Source organism: Elaeis guineensis, chromosome 11, assembly GCF_000442705.2.
Source record: "Elaeis guineensis isolate ETL-2024a chromosome 11, EG11, whole genome shotgun sequence".
Lineage (NCBI taxonomy): Eukaryota > Viridiplantae > Streptophyta > Magnoliopsida > Arecales > Arecaceae > Elaeis > Elaeis guineensis.
In genome coordinates, this window is record NC_026003.2 from 115,043,953 (window position 1) to 115,064,374 (window position 20,422).

The 20,422-nt window shown below is 39.6% G+C and overlaps 1 protein-coding gene across 1 annotated transcript; it reads right to left on the reverse strand.

Annotated features, from left to right (window-relative positions):
* Positions 1-9,951: 9,951 nt before the first annotated feature.
* LOC105054020 (protein NRT1/ PTR FAMILY 6.3) lies at positions 9,952-17,846 on the reverse strand. Its single transcript, XM_010935390.4, has 5 exons — positions 17,628-17,846; positions 17,343-17,520; positions 17,179-17,218; positions 16,499-17,076; positions 9,952-11,120 (listed from the first exon to the last, which is right to left on the reverse strand). Exons 1-5 carry the CDS (start codon positions 17,746-17,748, stop codon positions 10,235-10,237), a joined length of 1,803 nt encoding a protein of 600 aa, XP_010933692.1. The 5' UTR covers positions 17,749-17,846; the 3' UTR covers positions 9,952-10,234.
* Between the last annotated feature and the right edge of the window lie 2,576 nt (positions 17,847-20,422).

The window sequence follows — 20,422 nt, forward strand, 5'->3', positions numbered from 1 at the left end:
AAGAAGCCCTATGGATCTCCTATTAGGCCATCTTCACCACTCCTAGAGACCTATGATCTTAAATCAATTTAGAGCCGAAGGGGGGGATTTATTGGACTGATTATTAAGTCGGTCATCTTCTTATATTATGTAATTTTATTAAATATATGAAATAAAATTTAATGATGATTTAATATTTTAAATAGGACTGTCTGATTCATTTAAGGAAGATTAAAAAGTCTAGGACAATCGAGGTATGTAGATCTTACGCTCCTTATTTATTTTTTTTAAATCTTCATGATTTTTATGCATATGATCTCTTATTGATGAAGTCATATTTTTCGTAAAATAAGAATCAGCATATGTGATATAAAAAAGCATATTTTATTATGAGCATTGATTGCACGAATGTATTTTATAAAAAGTTGTATGATTATGAAGCATGAGATTTTATTGTTTTCCATCTATGTATATGTATGTTTTAAGAAAAAGATATAAAAATTTCAAAGATTCTCAGATAGCTATGAATGAATCTCTTCGGAAAGGTCGACATTCGAAGCTAGCATCCATACGAAACATGGCCCTGCCAGTGGGTATAAAGTTGGCACATGAATTAAGAACTCTGTTGATTAAGAAACATGACCATGTCACGGATATAATAGTGACCTTAACACGAACATCTGTGAGCAATTTTTTTTGAAACATGACACGAATACATGACAAAAATGATTTATGATTCATGATTGTGAAATATACATGATTTATGTATGCATGATGAGCTTATAACTTGTTTTATTACATGCTCTATGAAATGTTTATTTTCACAATAATTGTTATTTATGAAATGATGCATTATGATAAGAAATTTTATGCTTGATCCGGTAAGGAAGCGAAAGTCTACTTACTGAGCTAGTGAAGCTCATATTCTTTTTGTTTTCTTTTTTATGTACGGAGAAATAAGGCTAGGACTGGTAAAAAGAGAATCCAGACTTGGGGATCGGCAAAGCAAGCTTGAAAATTTTGTACTAGAAATTCAGTTTATGTTTATGGATTGTAGCTATTATGAATTTTGAGGCTTGGATTATTTTATCTTTGGATTTAGATGCTCTGAACCAGTTTTGATTTAATTAAATATTTGAATTAAACTTTATTATTATATTTATTTATGATGCACCTGTTATTATATTTAAGAAGATGAATTTTGGCTTCGTGTTATCACAGACCCATCCCTCGGTAGCATGGCCGTGTTATGTCCCAGATTTGGGGCGTGACAAGAGCAATGAGTGTAGACGAAAGCAATATATGGATTCAGCCAATCCACTTGTTTGAGAAGCTCCTTACTTTGAGAACATCAATTAAAAACTCCCAATTCAACTTATCCAATGCCTTCTCGAAGTCCAATTTATTTATACGGATCTAGCCTATTGCAAGATGTCTCCTTCTTTTGATCCTGTTATAGTTGTGGTTCTAGGTTGCGGAACTGGGAAATTGGCGGCCACTCTTGGTTTCACAGTAATGTTTGCGGCAATTCGGCTCTCTTGGGTGTTCTAGTCGGCTCGGCTATCAAGAAGATGTAGAAAATAAGTATGAAATCTTAATTGTTAAAATTAGGGATAAGATGACTGATTGAAAATGGAAACATTTATTTTTTGCTAGTTGCCTAGTTCTTCTGCAATCTGTGTTATCATCCTTGCCTCTTAATATCTTATCTTCTGTTCATGTGCCAATGTATCTCATTCGATTGGTAGAAAAGAAATTTAGAGTCTTTCTTTGGGGACATTCATATTGATACAAGGGCCTTTCATTGCATTGCTTGGGACAAAGTGTGCATACCAAAGAGGCAAGGAGGTTTGGGGCTTTCCTCCTTAGTTACCAGAAGGCAGCAATCACTTTGCAAAATGGCAACCCAATTATTGTTGCACCCGAAGTCCTTGTGGGCTCAATCAATTCAAGCTAAATATTACTTTGCTGGTTCCTGGATCTCTCTTATCATAAACCTTTAAAGGCTTCAGTTGTCTGGTCAGAAATTTGTAAAGTCAGCCTTCAAGTTCAATTCCAAATTCAATGGATGGTGGGCTCGGGTTCTGAAATTAATGTGTACACCGACCCGTGGTTGTCTAATTTACCTTTGATGGCTTGGCCTACGTATCTGAATGTTGAAACACAGGACTTCGATCTTCGTGTTGCAGATTTGATAAATGATGATAGAACTGGGAATTTGAACCGAATTGCATCATTATTTTCCGCTGAGATGATGTCCCTTGTTAATGCTATCCTTCATGCTCAGGGAACCTGGGCCGATCAGCTTGTTTTTGCTCGTACAAAACTTCCAAAGGTTTCGCTTGTTGATATGTATCTATTGGTTCCAAATCAATCTTGCAATCACCATTCTCTTTCTTTTAGCTGGATATGGCAGCTGCAGGTACTTCCTCGAGTTGAGACCTTTTGGTGGCAATTGCAATGGGAGAGGTTGCCAACTAAGGAGCTGCTTATTTGGCATTTCGTAATTCCTCCCGAGGCCTATTTATGTGATTCATGCCCAGGACTCCTTGAAGATTGTTCTCATGTGCTTACCTCTTTGCGTTTTCGCTAAAGATGGTTGGAGAATACTTGGTAACTTGTGCCACCTGCAGTTTTATTTTTCGGATTTGCCAGCTTTGGGCCATTTTATGGGGCAGCCTCTGGTAGATCTGAATCAGAAAGCGGTTGTGGCATGTCTTGCTTGGTCATTGTGGCAACATGGCAATGACTGCATCTTCAGTGAAGTCCGGAGAGCTGTAATGTATTCATCTTTAAAGATTTCGTCTAGGTACTGGGGTAATTCTTCTTTTCCTCTTGATACTTCCTCTGTCTCGCTCAGAGCCGTCCTAACATATTTTAGACCTGGGGCTAAATGAAAAAAATGAGACCTTCTCTATTAAAAATTAACATACTTTAAACATTAATTATCATTAAAAAATTAATCTATATGCAATAATTTACTATAGATATATTCATTAAGCAGCGTGTAAAACCCATCATTAACCTATATAATTATTTTTCTTGTTATAATATTGTAGAAAGTCATCCTTGCACCCAATTGGAACATCAATGCAGGGCCTGGGGCGGTCGCCCAATTCGACCTGCCCCAAGGCCGGCCCTGGTCTCGCTTGTAATTTCTTGGATACCCCCTTCCTTTGGAGTCTTTAAGATCAACTTCGATGCATCTGTGGTCTCCGATAAAGCATCAGCAGGTAATGTGATTAGAGATCACTACGGTAGGTTTCTTCAAGGGGGGAGAAAATCATTCATGCATGTATCAGTGCCTGATGCCCAATGCTTGGCTTGGTGTTAAGGCAGCAACAAAGGACCCTCACATCACTAATTTCATTCTAGAGGGAGACTCTACTACAGTCATTACTTGGCTCAGAATGCAACATAGGTCCACTGTGCGACATATTCCGTTCTTTTAAGATCTGCAATGCTGGCTGCAATCGGCTGATTGTTATGCTGATTATTATACTATTTGGCATGTATATAGAGAAGCTAATCAACTTGCTGACTATTTAGCTAATGTAGCGTTGCAGGGGGACTTTTAATGGACATCCGAGACTCAGTTGGATGTTGATTCTAAACTAATTCTTTGTGCAGATGCCTATGGAGTCCAGTATCATTGCTTGTAGTTCATTCGGTGGGTCTGGACGGCCTTCAAAGACATGGTCCTCTGTGGGTTTCGCCTCACCATATTGTGTCATAGCGAAATTCTTTGTGCACCACAGGCAGTGCAGCATCGCACGCACCGCCCGCGATGATTGGTTCCTGCACGGGGTGGTGAAAATTTTTTTTTTTCCGCACCCTGATTCCATGTGTGCACCAATTATTGTGGATAGTGCGCATGTTTCTGCACCACCCATGGTGCACAAAGATTTCCTCTTGTGCCATAACTTGTGTCATTTGCTGCACCAGCTCGTTTGATTGGCCTGGCCCAGGGATCAATGGCCTGGTAGTTCGTTATATTGTCTATTGCCTGCTGTTGGTTAGTTTTGCTGATATATTTTGGCATTACAGAGTCTGCTGGCAGGGGCTCATTATCCTTCATTTAGCCAGGTCCGCATATCTTGCTTTTGTGGCGCAGATTTGGGTTTTGTTCATCATGAAGCTCTCACCAAGGAATGCTCCTTTAAACGTCTTATATCTCTGCACAGTTGACTGCTTAATCTGGCTCAGAGTTTGTATCCCTCAGATTATCTCAATAGTTATTGCTCTCACTCGTTTGTTTCCAACTCCATAAGAGGCGGGGATCATCATCATGTTTTCAGGACTTACAAATACTGGTTCACAATTCTTATTCATTGTATATTATCTCTACTGTAAACTTATTATATGTATGACCATCTTGTTTTGTTCATTGTTTATACTGAGGTCATTTTGGTTATACAATTTTGGGACCTCATGTCTTTGTTCTTACCTGTGTATAAGCTTGTACTGGTTCTTTGTATCCTTCTTCAGTAATATAATATCTTTTTACAAAAAAAAAAAAGTATGAACGAAGACAAATTACACCAGAAGTATGGTATTGTGTAAATGTCCCATTTTTGTCCAGCCGCTACCGAACATGGAGTGTCTTAGAGGAAAAAAAAAAAAAAATCAGAGGTGTATGTAATTATGGTGGGTCGATTCATCACATTAAAGGAGAGGAGATGGCCTTTTTCATGACAACGCACATCACTCAGACGTCAGATCGGAGACAAGGATGGAAGAGACATCCCGGACCTTCAAGATCCTGGCACGATCACTTATCGTATTGGATGGATATCTTATCAAGATATTATTTTTTAAAATTTTTTTAATACTGTACGATAAAGTAGGAGGAAAAAAAAAATCAAATATATGAATCAACTAAAAAGAGTTCGTCTTCACGGAACATACAAACTTTATTATGAAAAAAAAATTTTACAAGAGAAGATCTCATCCTCAATCCTCGTACACCCAATTTTTTTCTTACAGAAAATTCTTCCTTACAAAAACTCTTTATTTTGGAAGAACTCCTGAATCCATAAAGTGACCGCTGTCTGCTATCCAGGAGCTTTGCTCCTTCTTTCCTAGCGTACAGCTCTCTCTCTTCTTTCGGGTTCTGATCTTCGCGTCGCACGTCCACAGGCCTCACAAGTTTTCCATGAGAAAAATCAAAACCACCGCGGGTTACTGTTCCCGTGAGAATCCAAGCCACCATCACTTTCTGTTCGCTATCAACCCCTTTTAAAGGGCTAAAATTTGAGTTTGATTAGGTTTAGGAGTCCTAATCAAGTCAATTAAGACCACGGACTGTCGGATTAAGTCCCAAATCAACCCATGCCCTCTGATCGTGTGCCGGTCCATAAAATAATACCGTGGACCGCGTGAAACACGTGAAAAATGCCTACGCGGTCCACATGTTGGGCCATGGATCACCCAATCCACGGTGGATCGGGGTACAGGCCTCAAGCACGGTGCCTGGGCCTGGGCCGACCCGCACGTGTGGGCCTGGGCCGCGCCCGCACCGGGCACCTGGGCTCGGGTTGTGCCTTGCGCCTGGGCCACTCCTCGTGCCGGGCCGCACCCTGTGCGCCTGGCCCGCACGCTGGCCGCACCTGGGCCGCGTCCCACCACCTGCGGCCACGCCGCCGCTGGCCGCCGGCGGTCCGCCGCCGCTTCGAATTCTATGCCAATTTCAAAAGCTCGAATCTCACCTATTCGAGCTCCATTTGGGGTGATCTTAGTCTCATTGGACTTCATTTTTTACCGCGAATCTCCTTGTGGGCTCAATATGGATCGAATCTCGAAGCATCAAATCCTAACAATCTCCATCTTGATTTGATATTCGACCTCCTCCTAATTTCGAGAGCTTATGGATCTCCTCACCCCCATGCCTTGGGGCAATCGCCTGATGATAATGGATGGACGAACATGGGAGTCGAGCCAGGCCACTCGATCCTATCTCCATCGTATGCTGTGCTCCTCCTGATCTGAGATATGCTCGGGGCATCATCCTGCAGCAATAGGAATCTCACCTTGCGATGTCGCCTCTCGTCCTCCTGAGTCTCCTGTCTCGTGCCCGATCCACCTTCACCTGGAGCTCCACCTCGCACTGGGCTCTCTACCAGGTAATAATGTCCTATGCTCCCCTTCTTCCCTTCCAGCACAATCCTATCGCTGCGTAACACTCTCAGGATTCCTCCATCAGTTACCGTCCTGTAGCCTCTCGAATCTAATCTGCTAAGTGAGATAAGACTCCATCTGAAATCGGGTATGTATTGGACCTCTCCCAATCTCCTCACTGCACCATCATGTGTCCTCCAACTGACCGTCCCAATACCTCTGATCGCACAGCTCGATCCATCCGACAGATATACAGTGCCCTCACTATTCTTTAGGGAGTTAAACTGCTCTTCTCTGCAACATACATGATGGATGCATGCAGAATCTAATATCTACGGTTGGAAAGAAGTAGATACCTCATCAGATATCTTCAGGACATCTTCATCTGAATCACTGCCGGCCGTCGCTACAGCAGCCACCGTCTGATTTTTGAGTTGAGGGCAATCTCTGGCTAGATGCTCTAACTCCTCACACCGGTAACATCTGGTTTTGCTTAAGTTTCTCTTGGACTTAGACCGCCTTTGTCGCGATCTCCTGTCACTCCGTCTATCGTCTCCTGCTCCTCCAGAAGCCACTAAGGCTGAGCTACCACCATCTGAGCTCAAAGCTGAATTTTTTCTCCTGAGAATCTCGTTCTGGAGTATTGCCGCGGTGACCTCATCCATCTTGATAGTGCTCTTCCCTACTAGAAGAGTAGTCACCAAGGACTTGTACGAAGGAGAAAGCGACGTCAGCAAAACTAGCACCCTGGTCTTCTCCTCAACATTCTCACCAACATTGAGGAGGTTGGTGAGGATCTTCTGAAAATAGCTTAGATGCTTCTGCACGCTCTGTCCCTTAGCCATTCGCAGATGGTAAAACTGTCTTCAGAGAAAAAAAGTGTTGGTAAGAGACTTCACCATGTACAACTCCTCGAGTTTCGACCATAGTACCATCGGAGAAGTCTCGCTCAGTACATGGATCGCCCACCTCATCTGCTAGGTACATGCGGATGGTACTCACTGCCTGTATCTGTAGGTATTTTCAATCCCGCATCTCCATGATGGTTGGCTTCTCATCGCATAAGAGAGCATCGATCAACCCTTGTTGGATGAGCACGTCCTTCACCTTTGTCTGCCACAAGGAGAAATTGCTCTTTCCATCAAATTTGTTGACCTCCATCTTGATTGATCATGTCTTCTCCATCTTCAGTCTTACTCACCACTGCTATAATTTGCGTCCTTATACTGCCTCACTCTGATACCACTTGTTGGATAGATATCTGGCCAAGACACCACCTCCCAAGATCTTTTCGGTACTGTGCGATGCAGCAGAAAGAAAGAAGAAATAAAATAGAAAACAATCAAATACGTGGACCAGCCAAAAAGGGCTCACCTCCACGGAGTATGCAAATTTCACTATGAAAAAGAAATTTCATAAGAGGAGATCTCACCATCAACCCTTGTACACTCAATTTTTCCCTCACAGAAAGTTCTCTCTCACAAAAGCTCTCTATTTTGGAAGACCTCCCTGAACCCCTGAAGCGACCGCTGTTTGCTGTCCAAGAGCTTTGCTCCTTCTCTCCCAATGTACGGCTCTCTCTTCTCCCGAGTTCTGATCTTCACGCCGCACATCCACAGGCCTCACAAGTTTTCCATGAGAAAAATCAAAACCATCGCGGGTTACTGTTCCCATGAGAATCCAAGCCACCATCACTTTCTGTTTGCTATCAACCCCTTTTAAAGGGCTAAAACCTGAGTTTGATTAGGTTTAGGAGTCCTAATCAAGCCCAATTAAGGTCACAGATCGTCGGATTAAGTCTCAGATCAACCCATGTCCTCTGATCATGCGTCGGTCCATGGAATAGTATCATGGACCGCACGAAACGCATAGGAAACACTCACACGGTCCACGTGCCAGGCCGTGGACCACCCAATCTATGGTGGACTGGGGTACAGGCCCCAGGTGCAGCGCCTGGGCCTGGGCCTGGGCCGGCCCCCGTGCGTGGGTCTGGATCGTGCCTACGCCTGGCGCCTGGGCCTAGGCCGTGCCTTGCGCCTGGCCGTGCTGGCCGCATCGGGCCATGTCTTGCACGCCTAGCCTGCATGTTGGCCACGCCTAGGATGCATCCCGCCGCCTACGACTGCGCCACTGCCACTCCGCCGGCCCGTCGCCGGCGGCCGGCGGTCCACCGTTGCTCCGAGTTTCGTGCCAATTTTAAAAGCTCGTATCTCAGCCATCCGAGCTCCGTTTGGAGTGATCTTGGTCTCGTTGGACTTCGTTTTTTACCGCGAACCTCGCTGTAGGCTCAATATGGATCGAATTTCGAGATATTAAATTCTAACACTATCAATAATCTTTTTATTGATGGGAATAAAAAGAGACCACACCAAATAAGAAACAAAAACTCAACGCATTGAGAGAAAGGAGGCCACTACCAATTTATAGGTGTCTATGGCAGTGGAGTGCGAGAATAGATATCCTTATCCTCCATGGAAGGGTGCGGCAGAGGATAGCGAGTGGATTGGCGGGAGGAAGCAGGATCATGAGTTGACCTCCATGGGTGTTGTTCTGAAGACTGTAAATGAATCAGATTGACTTATGATTCGGTTCAATCCAACCTGTTTAGATTCGATCCGATTCATTTTAAAATATCATGAAGTCAGATCGGATTTTAAAATTGAATCCGTTCTATTTTTTAGATCAAGTCTAGATTTATTAAATTTAGATCTGACCTGAATTTGATGTACTATTAGGAGCCGAAGTTGTTTTATGTTATGATTTAAAATTCGTTTGAGCAATATCTTTAACATAAAAATATATTTAAAATTATTTTTACATCTTAATTTATTTTAGGAGTAACATTATTTTTTTAATATTTTGTGTAGTTAATAGCAGTTGGTTATGTGGTAATTAAAATGCAGTTGGCTATGTTTAACTCAAATCAAAATTTTTCAGATTGAGATCGGATTATATATAGATCTAATCATACTTGTGTGACCCATTGGATTGAAAATATTGGCTGTAGATTTGACCCAATTTGATCTAATTTTCTGTTGGGTTGGATCTAAGTTTAACATTAGGATTCGATTAAAGAATCATGCCGGATCGGGATCACCCATGATTTGATCTGATCCGATCTATTTGCACCCCTAATTATTTTAGCTGGTTCAAGGATCTTTGCAGCTAATTTAGTTCCATCAGCTGAGTTACGGGCAGCTTAAGAGGGGTCACGGATGTTATCAACAACTTACAATGCAAAAAGGTCCTACTCGAAGGAGACTTGACTCCAACGACTCCTTGGATCAATGATCTCCCTCATACATCATCTTCTATGCTACTGCTTCGTTGTATCAGGTTCCTTATCCCATCTCTCAATTATTTCTTGCTGATCATATTTATAGTGAGTCAAATTCAATTGTGTTTCCAATATGGATTCGACTCTGGTTCCTGAACTTAACTTGCTACAGCAGAATGATGCTTTAGGCTTCAGCTATCTCCGTTTGTCTGGATGTTTTCTAGCTACTCGATTGTTTATGTTCCATTTTGCTACTGTTTCTTTATCTTTTATACAAGTTTATCAAAAAAAGAAAAAAAACAGAGAGACCAACTCTTTTCCTCTGCCGGTTAGTCGAGCTTGAGGCTCAAGATAATTTCAGTGGTTCCCCCGAGTAATTATCAAATAATGGCAGATGAAAATACTTGTATTTTTTAAATCAAAATAGTTGACAGAGATCGCTAAAATAATTCACAAAATGGTGATGCTCTATCCATCGTTGAGCAAATGCATCATTATAGTTGGCCCCGGCTGAATCAGGATCCGAATATGAAATCGGATTAAGTTGAAAACATTCCGACCCGATCCATTTGCAGTCCTTTATCAAGAATTTTTTAGTTATTAAACAGGAAGATATAATCCCCGGGAAAAGCCACAACTTATTTATACTCTCCCGGTTTCACCTGGGAAATAGATCCATGACTGGGATCATTTCTACACAGCCGCGTTGCATCACGAGAAGGGGCGGAGGAAGCTACTCAACCAACCCTCCCTGCATCACGCCTCCCCCAAAAAGACGCTATACGACACTTCCCTCGGATTTAAAACAACCAAAAGAAAAAGAAAACAAAAGAGAGACAGAAAAGAGAAGCTCAGGTCAGCTCAAGCATGGCAACAGGCCTCCTCCGCCAGCTCAACCGCGGCCACGCTCCCGTCCTCCGCTTCAATCCTCTTCTCCTTATAAACATAGCCTTTTGCCGACACCAAAAACACCCCCAAATTCACCACGCTCAGCACCGCCAGAAGCCAGTAGAAGTTGTAGAGCCTCCCCTCGTTCAGGTTGTCCGCCAGCCACGCCCCCCTCCCGCTCTCCCCGGTCACCTTGTGGACGATGCTCACCAGTGCCGAGCTAAAAAAGAAACCCAGCGACAGTGTGCTGAGAAAGAGCCCCGTGCTCATCGTCTTCATCCCCTTGGGACACTCCCTCAAGAAAAAATCCAGCTGGCCGATGTACGTGAACGCCTCCCCGGACCCCACGAAGAAGAACTGCGGCACCAGCCAGAACACGCTCAGCGGAACCGTCGCCCCCCGGCCGACGGAGGAGGAACGGTCCGTCGCCCACGCCGCGTGGAGGCGCTTGCGCTCGGTGAGCGCCGCCGCGACCATGGCGAAGATGGATAGGACAAGGCCGACGGCGATGCGCTGGAATGGGGTGAGACCCTGGCGGTTGCCGGTGAGGCGGCGGGCGGAGGGGACGACGAGGCGGTCGTAGACGGGGACGGTGAGGAGGATGGAGCCGACGAAGAAGACGGTGAGGGAGCCGGCGGGGATCTGGAAGGAGGAGCCGATGCGGCGGTCCATGGTGGTGGCCTGGGAGACGGAGAACGTGGTCATCTGGGCGTAGACGGTCCAGAACATGATGGTGGTGGCCCAGATGGGCAGCATCCGGATCACCTGCTTCACCTCCTCCACGTCGGTCAGCGTCGACAGCCGCCATTTGCTCTGCTCGATGGCCGGGTCCTCCGTGATCGCCGCCCGGTCCAAGAAACTGAAACAGAATGTAAGAAGACAGCATTAGTTGTGGGGTGCAAGGTTACAGGTGGAAGGAAGGGAGAGTCTATGGAAACTTAAATTTGTTGTTTAAAAAAAGGCAAATACCTCGACCGCTGGCTGGTTGAAGATAGGTTGTGTTTACCGCAGCATGCTTTGCTGACCGTTTAAATTGTATATACTTATTAATATCAACTAGATATTAAAATTGGTGCATTGCACGGAGTAATAAAAAAAAAAAAAGAAAAAGCATATGAAAGAAAAATTATATATTTTATTAAAATTAAATAAAATAATAATTAAAATTAATTAATTGATCTAATATTAAAAATAATTAATAAATAAATTTTTTAATAATTAATATATATTTTTTATTAAATTATAATAAATAATATTAAAAATTCAGAATATCACTTGTCAAATATTAGGAATACCACTTATCAAAAAGTGATCAATTTGATCATTCTTACTAAATTATAATAAATAATGTTAAACTCTCAAAATGCCACTTGTCAAATATTTAGAATATCATTTATCAAAAGATCACCAACCTGATCTTTTTTTTTATATATTATATTTGATAGATTATATTAAATGCTGCTTAATCTACAGGCCGGCTTCGCCATGATGGTTAAATAAGTGCAGCAGGTGTTCCATTTGCTATTGGAATCAGAATCCGAATCGGTATTGGAAAGGATTGGATAGAAATTGGAATGGTCATATCTCTCAAAACATCTAGCTCAAGATTTGAAGCCCCAAGAGACAGTTAGGAATTGAATTTTTGAGAGAATGAGCATACGCTCAAGATTTGAATCTCCAAGAGATAGTTGGAATTGAATTTTTGAGAGAAGAAGCTATGCTCATTCCACTTCGAAATCGAAATCGAAAGTAAAATTCTCTATAATGAAATGATTGAAATGGAAGTCATTCATTCCTATTTTCACTTCAGACTCCAACTCCCTCTAACTAAACATCTTCGCATTGCAATCTCAACAACAAATCTTCATTAAACCTTTAAAATTTGTGAGGTACATATAGAACCACACCTAAGCTGTGAATCAAATCAACTCCCTCAAGCCACGTGAAAAGCGAGCTGCATTGACAAACTAGTATCCTTTATCTAAGAGACTAAATAGAACAAGCAAAAGAAAAGGTTTAGCCTCAAAAAATGTGATAGGATTCAACATGTTAATCTTTTGTTACATTTTGACATTGATAGATACCCCATAAATTAATGGTCCGACCTCCAATGAATAGTAGCACTCTGCCTGCCATGTCTGAGGAGATTAAAACAGATATTAGTAGTATCCCTTTCCATCCAAATCCTTTTTTTTTTTGCTGAACTATTAGAATCTGTTTGATTATTCCTTCAGAATTGGATTGAAAATTCTGTAGAATTTGTAGATTAGACTGTTCAGTTAAATATGGCTCTACGTCAATCATGTCCTATCCATCTCAAATTCTGGTGGGAAGAAAAAAAAGATTTTCATAGATTTTTTCCAGCAACCCAAAATCTAGGATTTGGACTCGATTTAGACAGATGTTTTAGAAAATGCAAACTAAATAAGTTAATAGATTTGATTCTTATAGAACTTTCAGTTCAATTCTATAGAAATATTTAAATAGGTCCTTAATGATGCTTTTAAATGCACTTAAATATTTTTCATCAAATGCACTTAAATGTTTTTCATCACCTAGAGGTGAGCATGGTCCGGTTTGGACCGGTTTTATGCTCAAACTTAAGCTGAAGCAGTTCTAAATGATTTGGCATTTCTAAAAATCAAATCGGACCAATAGAAGATTGAAACCAATCCAAACCAACATGATTTAAATAGTCTGATTTGGTTTGGTTTACCGGTTTATATTATTATTATTATTATTTTATAATTTATGAATACTTGTTTTTTCTTTTTACATAAGAATATCATCAAGAAAATTTATCAAATAAAATAATTTAAATTGACATAAGATATTGTCACTCAATAAAATAAAATTCTTAAACAAATACCATCACTAAGGATTAAGATAAAGATTTCCAACACATTACAAAAGAAAATAAATAATCTAGTAAGTAAGTGATCACTTAGGATTCAAAACTAATCAATACAAAATCAAATTGATAAACAACCCCATAAATCCAGAATTATTTTTTAATATATTAATACTCTAATATAAATAACATCCTAATCAAAATGACATCGTTTTATTAAAGCCGGTTTGGTTCAGTTTGAGAACGATTTTATTTACTGACAAATCCAAATTAATCTAAATCTATTTTTATATATAAAAAATTAACCAAATCAAATCGAATAAAATTTTAAACCAAACTATAATTTACAGTTTGGTTTGATTTCACCAATTTAATTGATTCAGATTCGATTTTTGCTCACCTCTAACTATAGCATAACACTATAATTCAAAAGAAAGCGGTGTCCTGCAGTGCAAGTTCTAATTCCGTGGCAGGAGGATATGGTATTGGGCACGTTTGTTTAACCAGTGCAGTGTTGTCATACTCAACAACATAAAACCGAATTAATCCCAACAATCATCAAACTTAGTTCAGTACCTTGCATGTATTTTACCTATTTTTGGGGGTGGTAGGTGGTAAAAGATTGGCGTTAGGTTGGACTGGACTGTGGAAATCATAAAAGAATGTGGACGTAGGTGTGAGTGTTGCGTGCGTCCCGTGATGTCTTCCCATCTGGTATTGTCCTCACCTTCCCTATTCATTGCAACGAGACTTACTCATCACTCACTTTAAAAGTGTGCAGAAAAAGAGAGCAAATGAGCGAGGTGTAACCGAAAGAAGAGCGAAGGAGATTGGATGGAAAACGGAAGCTTGGAGGGACTCAATGAACGACCTCTGCGCTGGCGAATCGTCCGTTTCTTTTGATGGGCCAACCGGTGCGGTTCCGGTCTCCCGGAAAATGGGTGAAAAACTGACTCAATCCCCAGCGGCCAAAAGCCACCTAACCATCCTGCTCGTGAAGTATGCCATCACCCACTTCCCATGCGCTCCAATACCATTTATAAAAATCCTTTAGCCAAAGGGTTTTTTTTTTTTTTTTTTTGGCCTTTTGATAAGTGCCAAAAGTATTATTGAGTTTCTTCAGCCTTGTGTTATAGATCTTTGCAGTTTACCAACATTGTGAGATTAAACATATGCCTGTACCATTCCTCATATACTATCCTGTTCAAATCCTAGTGTCTTCTCAAGGCCAAGAGTCTAGGTCTAGTAAAATCTAATAATGAAAACCATAACTGACTCAACGTCAATCCAAAAAGGATATATGCTAGATTGTATCTTAGTCATCTATAGATTAAATCCACTGAGATCATGTGTAACACTTCAAGATTTTTTCAGTGTTTAACTAATGCTAGAGTACTAAATACATGCTTTTATGGACTCTCACATATTTTATCTATTTAGTCTCATATTAATTATATATTAAATAGATTTTAAGTATATATATAAAATCAAAGAATTTAAATTATGTCCACCACTTATCCATTCAAATGACGTTCTCATACATCTATGTGGGTCCTCACACCAACTAAAAGCTAACTAGAAGGTTGCATGTATCCACGTGGGTCCTTACACCGACCGACCTAAAAAATATCTAGCTAGGTGTTAATCAGCCTACACACATTTGCAAGGACTTCAATCAGTGAAGGGCCTCTCGCCTTTTTATTTAATCCCTGGCTCTTTGGTTGAAGCTCACATGTGACCTCCAAGGCACTCAACCCCAGTATCACGTAACCAGACAATCAATCATTATTGGAGCATATCAGATCTGGAGTCATCTCAGCTTAGAGAAGAAAAATCATCCCTAATTCTAAATGATTATCTGATTGTGATTCTAAATTATTGGATGTGATTTACTATCTCAAAACTGCTTACACACAAAAATTCACTTTATTTGAAGGCTTCTAGTCTATGTATCAAATGAACAAAAAATATATCTATATATATATATATATATATATATATATATATATATATATATATATATATATATATATATATATATATGTATGTATGTATGTATGATCATATTTAAATAAAATTGATTAGGTTTGAACTCAGATTTGATTAGATCAAAATTAGATAATAGAAATCTTACATCGACAATCTAAATTATTGGATATGATTTATTATTTTAAAACTGCTTACACACAAAAATTTACTTTATTTGAAGGCTTCTAACCTATGTATCAAATGAGCAAAAAAATATATCTAATTTCATCTTATTTAGACTGTCTAATTTTTAACTACTTGATGCATAAATTAGGAGTCTTCAAATCATATAATTTTTTATATATAAATAATTTTAAAATAATAAATTAAATTTAATAATTTAAATTATTAATTTAAAATTTTTATTATAAAATTTTAGTTTGATTGTATTTGAGTTTATATAGGATCGATCTAATCTTAATCTGGTTAGTTTTATATATATATAGAAGGCGTGGGATCACATTAATTGTAGGAGTACCGACGTCCATTTTATATCTCAAAAAAATGTTGAGATAACGCATTGCGGTCAAAGCCGAAACAAAAACAGCAGTGTGCAGTGTATTGAAGGGTGCGTGAAGTAGTCACATGCTGCGAGCTTGGTCCCGCCCGAGCCACGCTCTCTTTCCAGAAAGGGAGAAGGAAATGAAATTATTAAGGTACGTCACAGCGTTATTGGTGCATTTAAATGCAAAACCGCGTACCGTGGGAGCGATGGGAGGCATAGCTTCGTTGTCTAGCATAGAATAGAATAAAGGACCAGTGCATCGGCCAATTGGTCCATCACATTTAATAGCCAGTCAGTCAACAACACTATTCAGGCTCAATTATTAAGGTCCATATTAGAATTTTTTTTTTTTTGACTAAATTATCTAGCGAGTGGCTTTGCAGTCTCCTTGTAGTGTCAATGGTTCGTAACTTGGGATCCACAAGCCATCCAGGGTATCAAGACAGAAATTAGAAGTATATGGTCCCACCCTACGTTCATGCAGGTTCTATATTTCCTATCTAGCTGTCCAATGTCCAAGTGCCGGCATGAAATATATGATTGAGTTGGACCTCTGTCTGTCTTATGCCCTTTGTTGTATTCTGCTTTAAAATTATGTATTTCTTCTTCATTTTGTATTGGAGCTATAGTTTCTTTTCTAACAACAACAAAAAAAAAAAAGAAAAAGAAAAAAGAAAAGGAAAAGCGTGTTACTTTTATGACTAAAACGACGAGCAACCTTAGCAGTAAGCATAGTCACTGTCAAAATTAACGAGCCCAAGCCAAGTAGCAAGCAATTAACTACTACGAGCTACTTTTACCAAAACAAAAAAAATTACTACCAGCTAAAGAGATAAGTAAATGCATTAATTACCGGAACTGCTGGCTGTGTGGCAACCTTTGCTTCTCTTTGCTCTCCCCCTTCCCTCCGTCCACGGCGGCATCCACGTCATGAAGAAAGGAAGGATCCGACGGCAAGTCAAGATGCCTCTTCTTCCACGCTGCCACCACCACGGCGGCGATCTGGGTCAAGGGGCTACCCACCAGCTTCTTGAACCGGTACCGGTTGGTGCCGGAGAGGAACACCGCCAGCCCGGCCATGATGGCGGCGGCGCATATGCCGTAGCCCCACCGCCGGCCGAGGTTGTCCTGGATGTACACCAGGACCGTCACGGCCAGCAGCGAGCCGAGGCTGATGAAGAAGAAGAACCAGCTGAAGAAGCGCATCATCTGCCGCTTCTCCCCCCGGTCCGACTCGTCGAACTGGTCCGACCCGAACCCGGACACGCTCGACTTGAGCCCGCCCGTCCCCAACGCCGTCAGGTACAGAGCCAGGTAGAGCACCCCGAGCTGGGCCCCGCTCGCCCGCACGCACCCGCCGGCCGACGGGTCCGCGCAGGCAGGCGGCCTCAGCCCCGGAGCCGCCGTCGATATGGTCAGGATGGTTGTCCCCTTCAATTAATTCAGACTTGTTTTTAGGATAAAAATTCTACAGTATAAAAATTAATGGAACAATCAATATATGAATATGCCGGCAAAAGAGAAAGCTCTTACTGAGGCTTGCACGGCGGTGAAGATGGCGATGGTGAGGTACCTGGTTATTGGATTGAGTTAAGGGGAAAAAAAAAAAGAAAAAAGAGGAGGAGGAGGAGACAGTGAAAGGGGTAACACAGAGTGGTGAGGAGGAGGTATACATAGATTGGAAGGTGGGTGTTTACCGGCCGAGGAAGGAGTCGGCGAGGAAGCCGCCGAGGAGGCAGAGCATGAAGGAACTGCCAAGGAAGTTGGTGACGGTGTTGGCGGAGGTGGCATTGCCGAGGTGCATGGTGCCTGTCAAGTAGGTCACCAGGTTCACGGCGATCCCCAGCGTTGTCAGCCTCTCGCACAGCTCCACCCCTTTTTTTTTTATATATATATATATCGTTTTATTTTTAACCAGTAAAAGAAACAGAGAGAGAAAAACGGAGAAGATAATTAAGAGGGGAAGGGGCGACGGAAAGGACCTAGGATCATGGCGGCGCTGGTCCAACCGCCGGTCTGGGATCGGACGGCGGGGCGACCCTTGAAATCCCAAGCATCGGAGAGGGTTTCGCCCTCGGTGTTTGTCTCCGGCAAACCGGCCATCTGGTTGAAGGAATTAGTAGCAGGAAGCGCAGGGAAAGCCGGTGGGAGATGAAGAGTGAGCTAAGAGAGGAATGCAGGGGAGGGAGAGGCGGCACGGAGGGTGGACGTTTTATAGCAGGCGGGAAGGATTATTTGGTCTTTTGATACCTGCAATCAAACGCGAAATTTGCGTGTTTATTCATTCGATGTCGCCAGAGTCCGATAGTTGGGCGAGTCCAATTTGATTATGGCTCACCACCGCTCTCCAGGAACTGCGTGCAGACGCGAAACCAGGACTCGTTGGGTTCACGAGGAGCGGAGGGGAAAGAGACAAATTCTGAAAAATGGAGAGGAAAGTTTTTATTTGGTTGAAGCTTCGAGAGAAGGGAGAATTAAATCTTTTTTAATATTTAATAGAAAATAAAAATTTATATAAAAATTAGATTTTAGAACTTTACAGGGAATGAAAATTGATAGTATTTTTTTTTCTAAAATATTTTTTAAGATAAATAATTAAAATATTAAAAAATATCAATAAATGATTAGAATGAATATTAAATATAATATTAATATTTTCTTAATATTTATAAATATAATATAATATTAATACTATAATATTTATTATCTTTTAATATTATTTTAATATTTATAATAATATAATATTTTTATTAGTATTAATATGGTATTTATATTAATATATAAATATTTATACTAATATAATATTATATTTATATCTATATTAATAAATTTATTATATTAAAATATTAATATTATGTTAATATAATAATTTATTATAATATATCAATATTATATTTATATTAATATAAAAATAATATTATTATTTATAAAAAGTTTAAGAGTAAAAAAAGTATAATCTTATATCTATTAAAGATATAATAAGAATTGTATATAATGTTTTGAAAAAAATAGAGCTCAATAAAATATAAACTACTCTGACTTTCTTATGATCAATGCAAAATTCTATTCTTAAAAGATAATTTTTTAGAAAGCTATTTTTTGAAAAAAAAGATTCTTCTTACGAACCAAATGAGTAGATGATTACCATCTTATATGCTTCTGTACGAAGGAGATAACAATGGAAGGGAGGCTTAGTAAGATCTAAGAACTTGAGAAATCTTGAACAAAAAAGAGCCAAGAGACAAAAAAGATGTCTAAAAGTTAGCTATAAACTCTAGGGCCTTGTTTACTCACCAATAATTGAATCAAACGTCTACCCAAACTGCATCTCTAAGTGTTATATTGAGCATATTTCTTCATTTGTTTTGAGAAAATGATCAAACTTACGCAGAGTAGAGGTTCCAGGGCTCCCTCTTATGCAGGACATTTGATGGACGATGATTGAGGAAATCTACATTTTTTGCTAGGCACAATGCAATGAGGTGAATAGGGTTGCTGATCGGAGAGCATCCTCTGTCATTGAGCATTGTCGATGATGCTTGGACTGACATCATGGCTGGTCCGATGACTCTTAGAGATATTATGTTTCTCGATTTTATTAGATGTGTACATATTAGAATTATGTGAATTGCCTGTCTTGCCAAAAATAAAAGAAAAAAAAGATCGAACTTAAGCCAAATCCTTGGGCATATTTATAGATACTTTCCTGCCATTAACTCACCGGTAGCTCTAATCTCCTCATAGATGTGAATGAATGTGAGTTGATCCTTGATATTAAGGATTTGCCAACGCTTACTACTTTGAATTCTCGTTGTGTCCTTTAAGAAAATAATAAATTTATGAAACATGTGGTTAATGGTCATTGTTCAGAATAGAGTATTGTATATGCTTAAAATAGCTTGCTTCATTGAAAGAGCTTCTCCAAAATGTGTTGGTGTGCTAGATTTGTTTTTTTTTTTTTATTTATAACTGCTAATCTTTATATACTGGAGCCATGCCAAGGGTTTGGTTAAACCTCAACAAAAAGAAAGAATTTTTATATATTATTTAAAAGTATGAGCATTCATATATTTTGAGAAACGATGTAAGGTATATTCTTAATTTATACAAGCATCCCATAGTTTTCTAATATACAAGGAGTATCTCTTGCGGACACCCTTTATGCCAATACTAGTATGAAACCCGTGCTGCGCTATAGGGCTTAATAAATAGAAGACAGAGTAAAAAAATCTTCAATCTTCGGTACTTTCAGAATATTTGTTAAAAAAAATTACATAAAATAGCGATTGTGTGCTTAAATTATAAACATATTCATGAATTATAAATATTCATCAAAAAATTGAAAAATATTTTTTTAATTAATGTTCCTTAATTCGAATACATAGTCAAAAAAATAGAAGATTAAATAATAAATAGAAGAGCTATAGTTCCTTTGCTTCGTAAGCACCACGATTAGTTAATTTAAGAAATATTTTTGTATAAAAAAATCTTCATAAAAGAGAGGGTTAAGAAATGATTGATCGATAATTTTTATTACAAATTGATGTTCATAGAAAAAAATCTTAAATAAAAAAATAGAATTTTTATGCCTCATGCGAGAAATTAAACAACAAAAAATTAAAAAAAAAATCATTTAAATAGAAGAAAAGAACCATATCGATTCAGTTATAGGAATGCAAGAAATCAAATTGTATACATTATTTTTTAAAAATTTGAATAAAATAAAAAAATTCAAAGAGAAAAAAATTTGAAAATGTAGTTAGTTCACTTATAGAAA

Coding starts and splice junctions, on each gene's coding strand:
- LOC105054020 (XM_010935390.4), bottom strand. CDS start 17,748: ATGGCCGGTTTGCCGGAGACAAACACCGAGGGCGAAACCCTCTCCGAT. Junction 17,521..17,627: donor CAGCGCCGCCATGATCCTAG/GTCCTTTCCGTC, acceptor TAAAAAAAAAAG/GGGTGGAGCTGTGCGAGAGG. Junction 17,219..17,342: donor GCCGACTCCTTCCTCGGCCG/GTAAACACCCAC, acceptor TCCAATAACCAG/GTACCTCACCATCGCCATCT.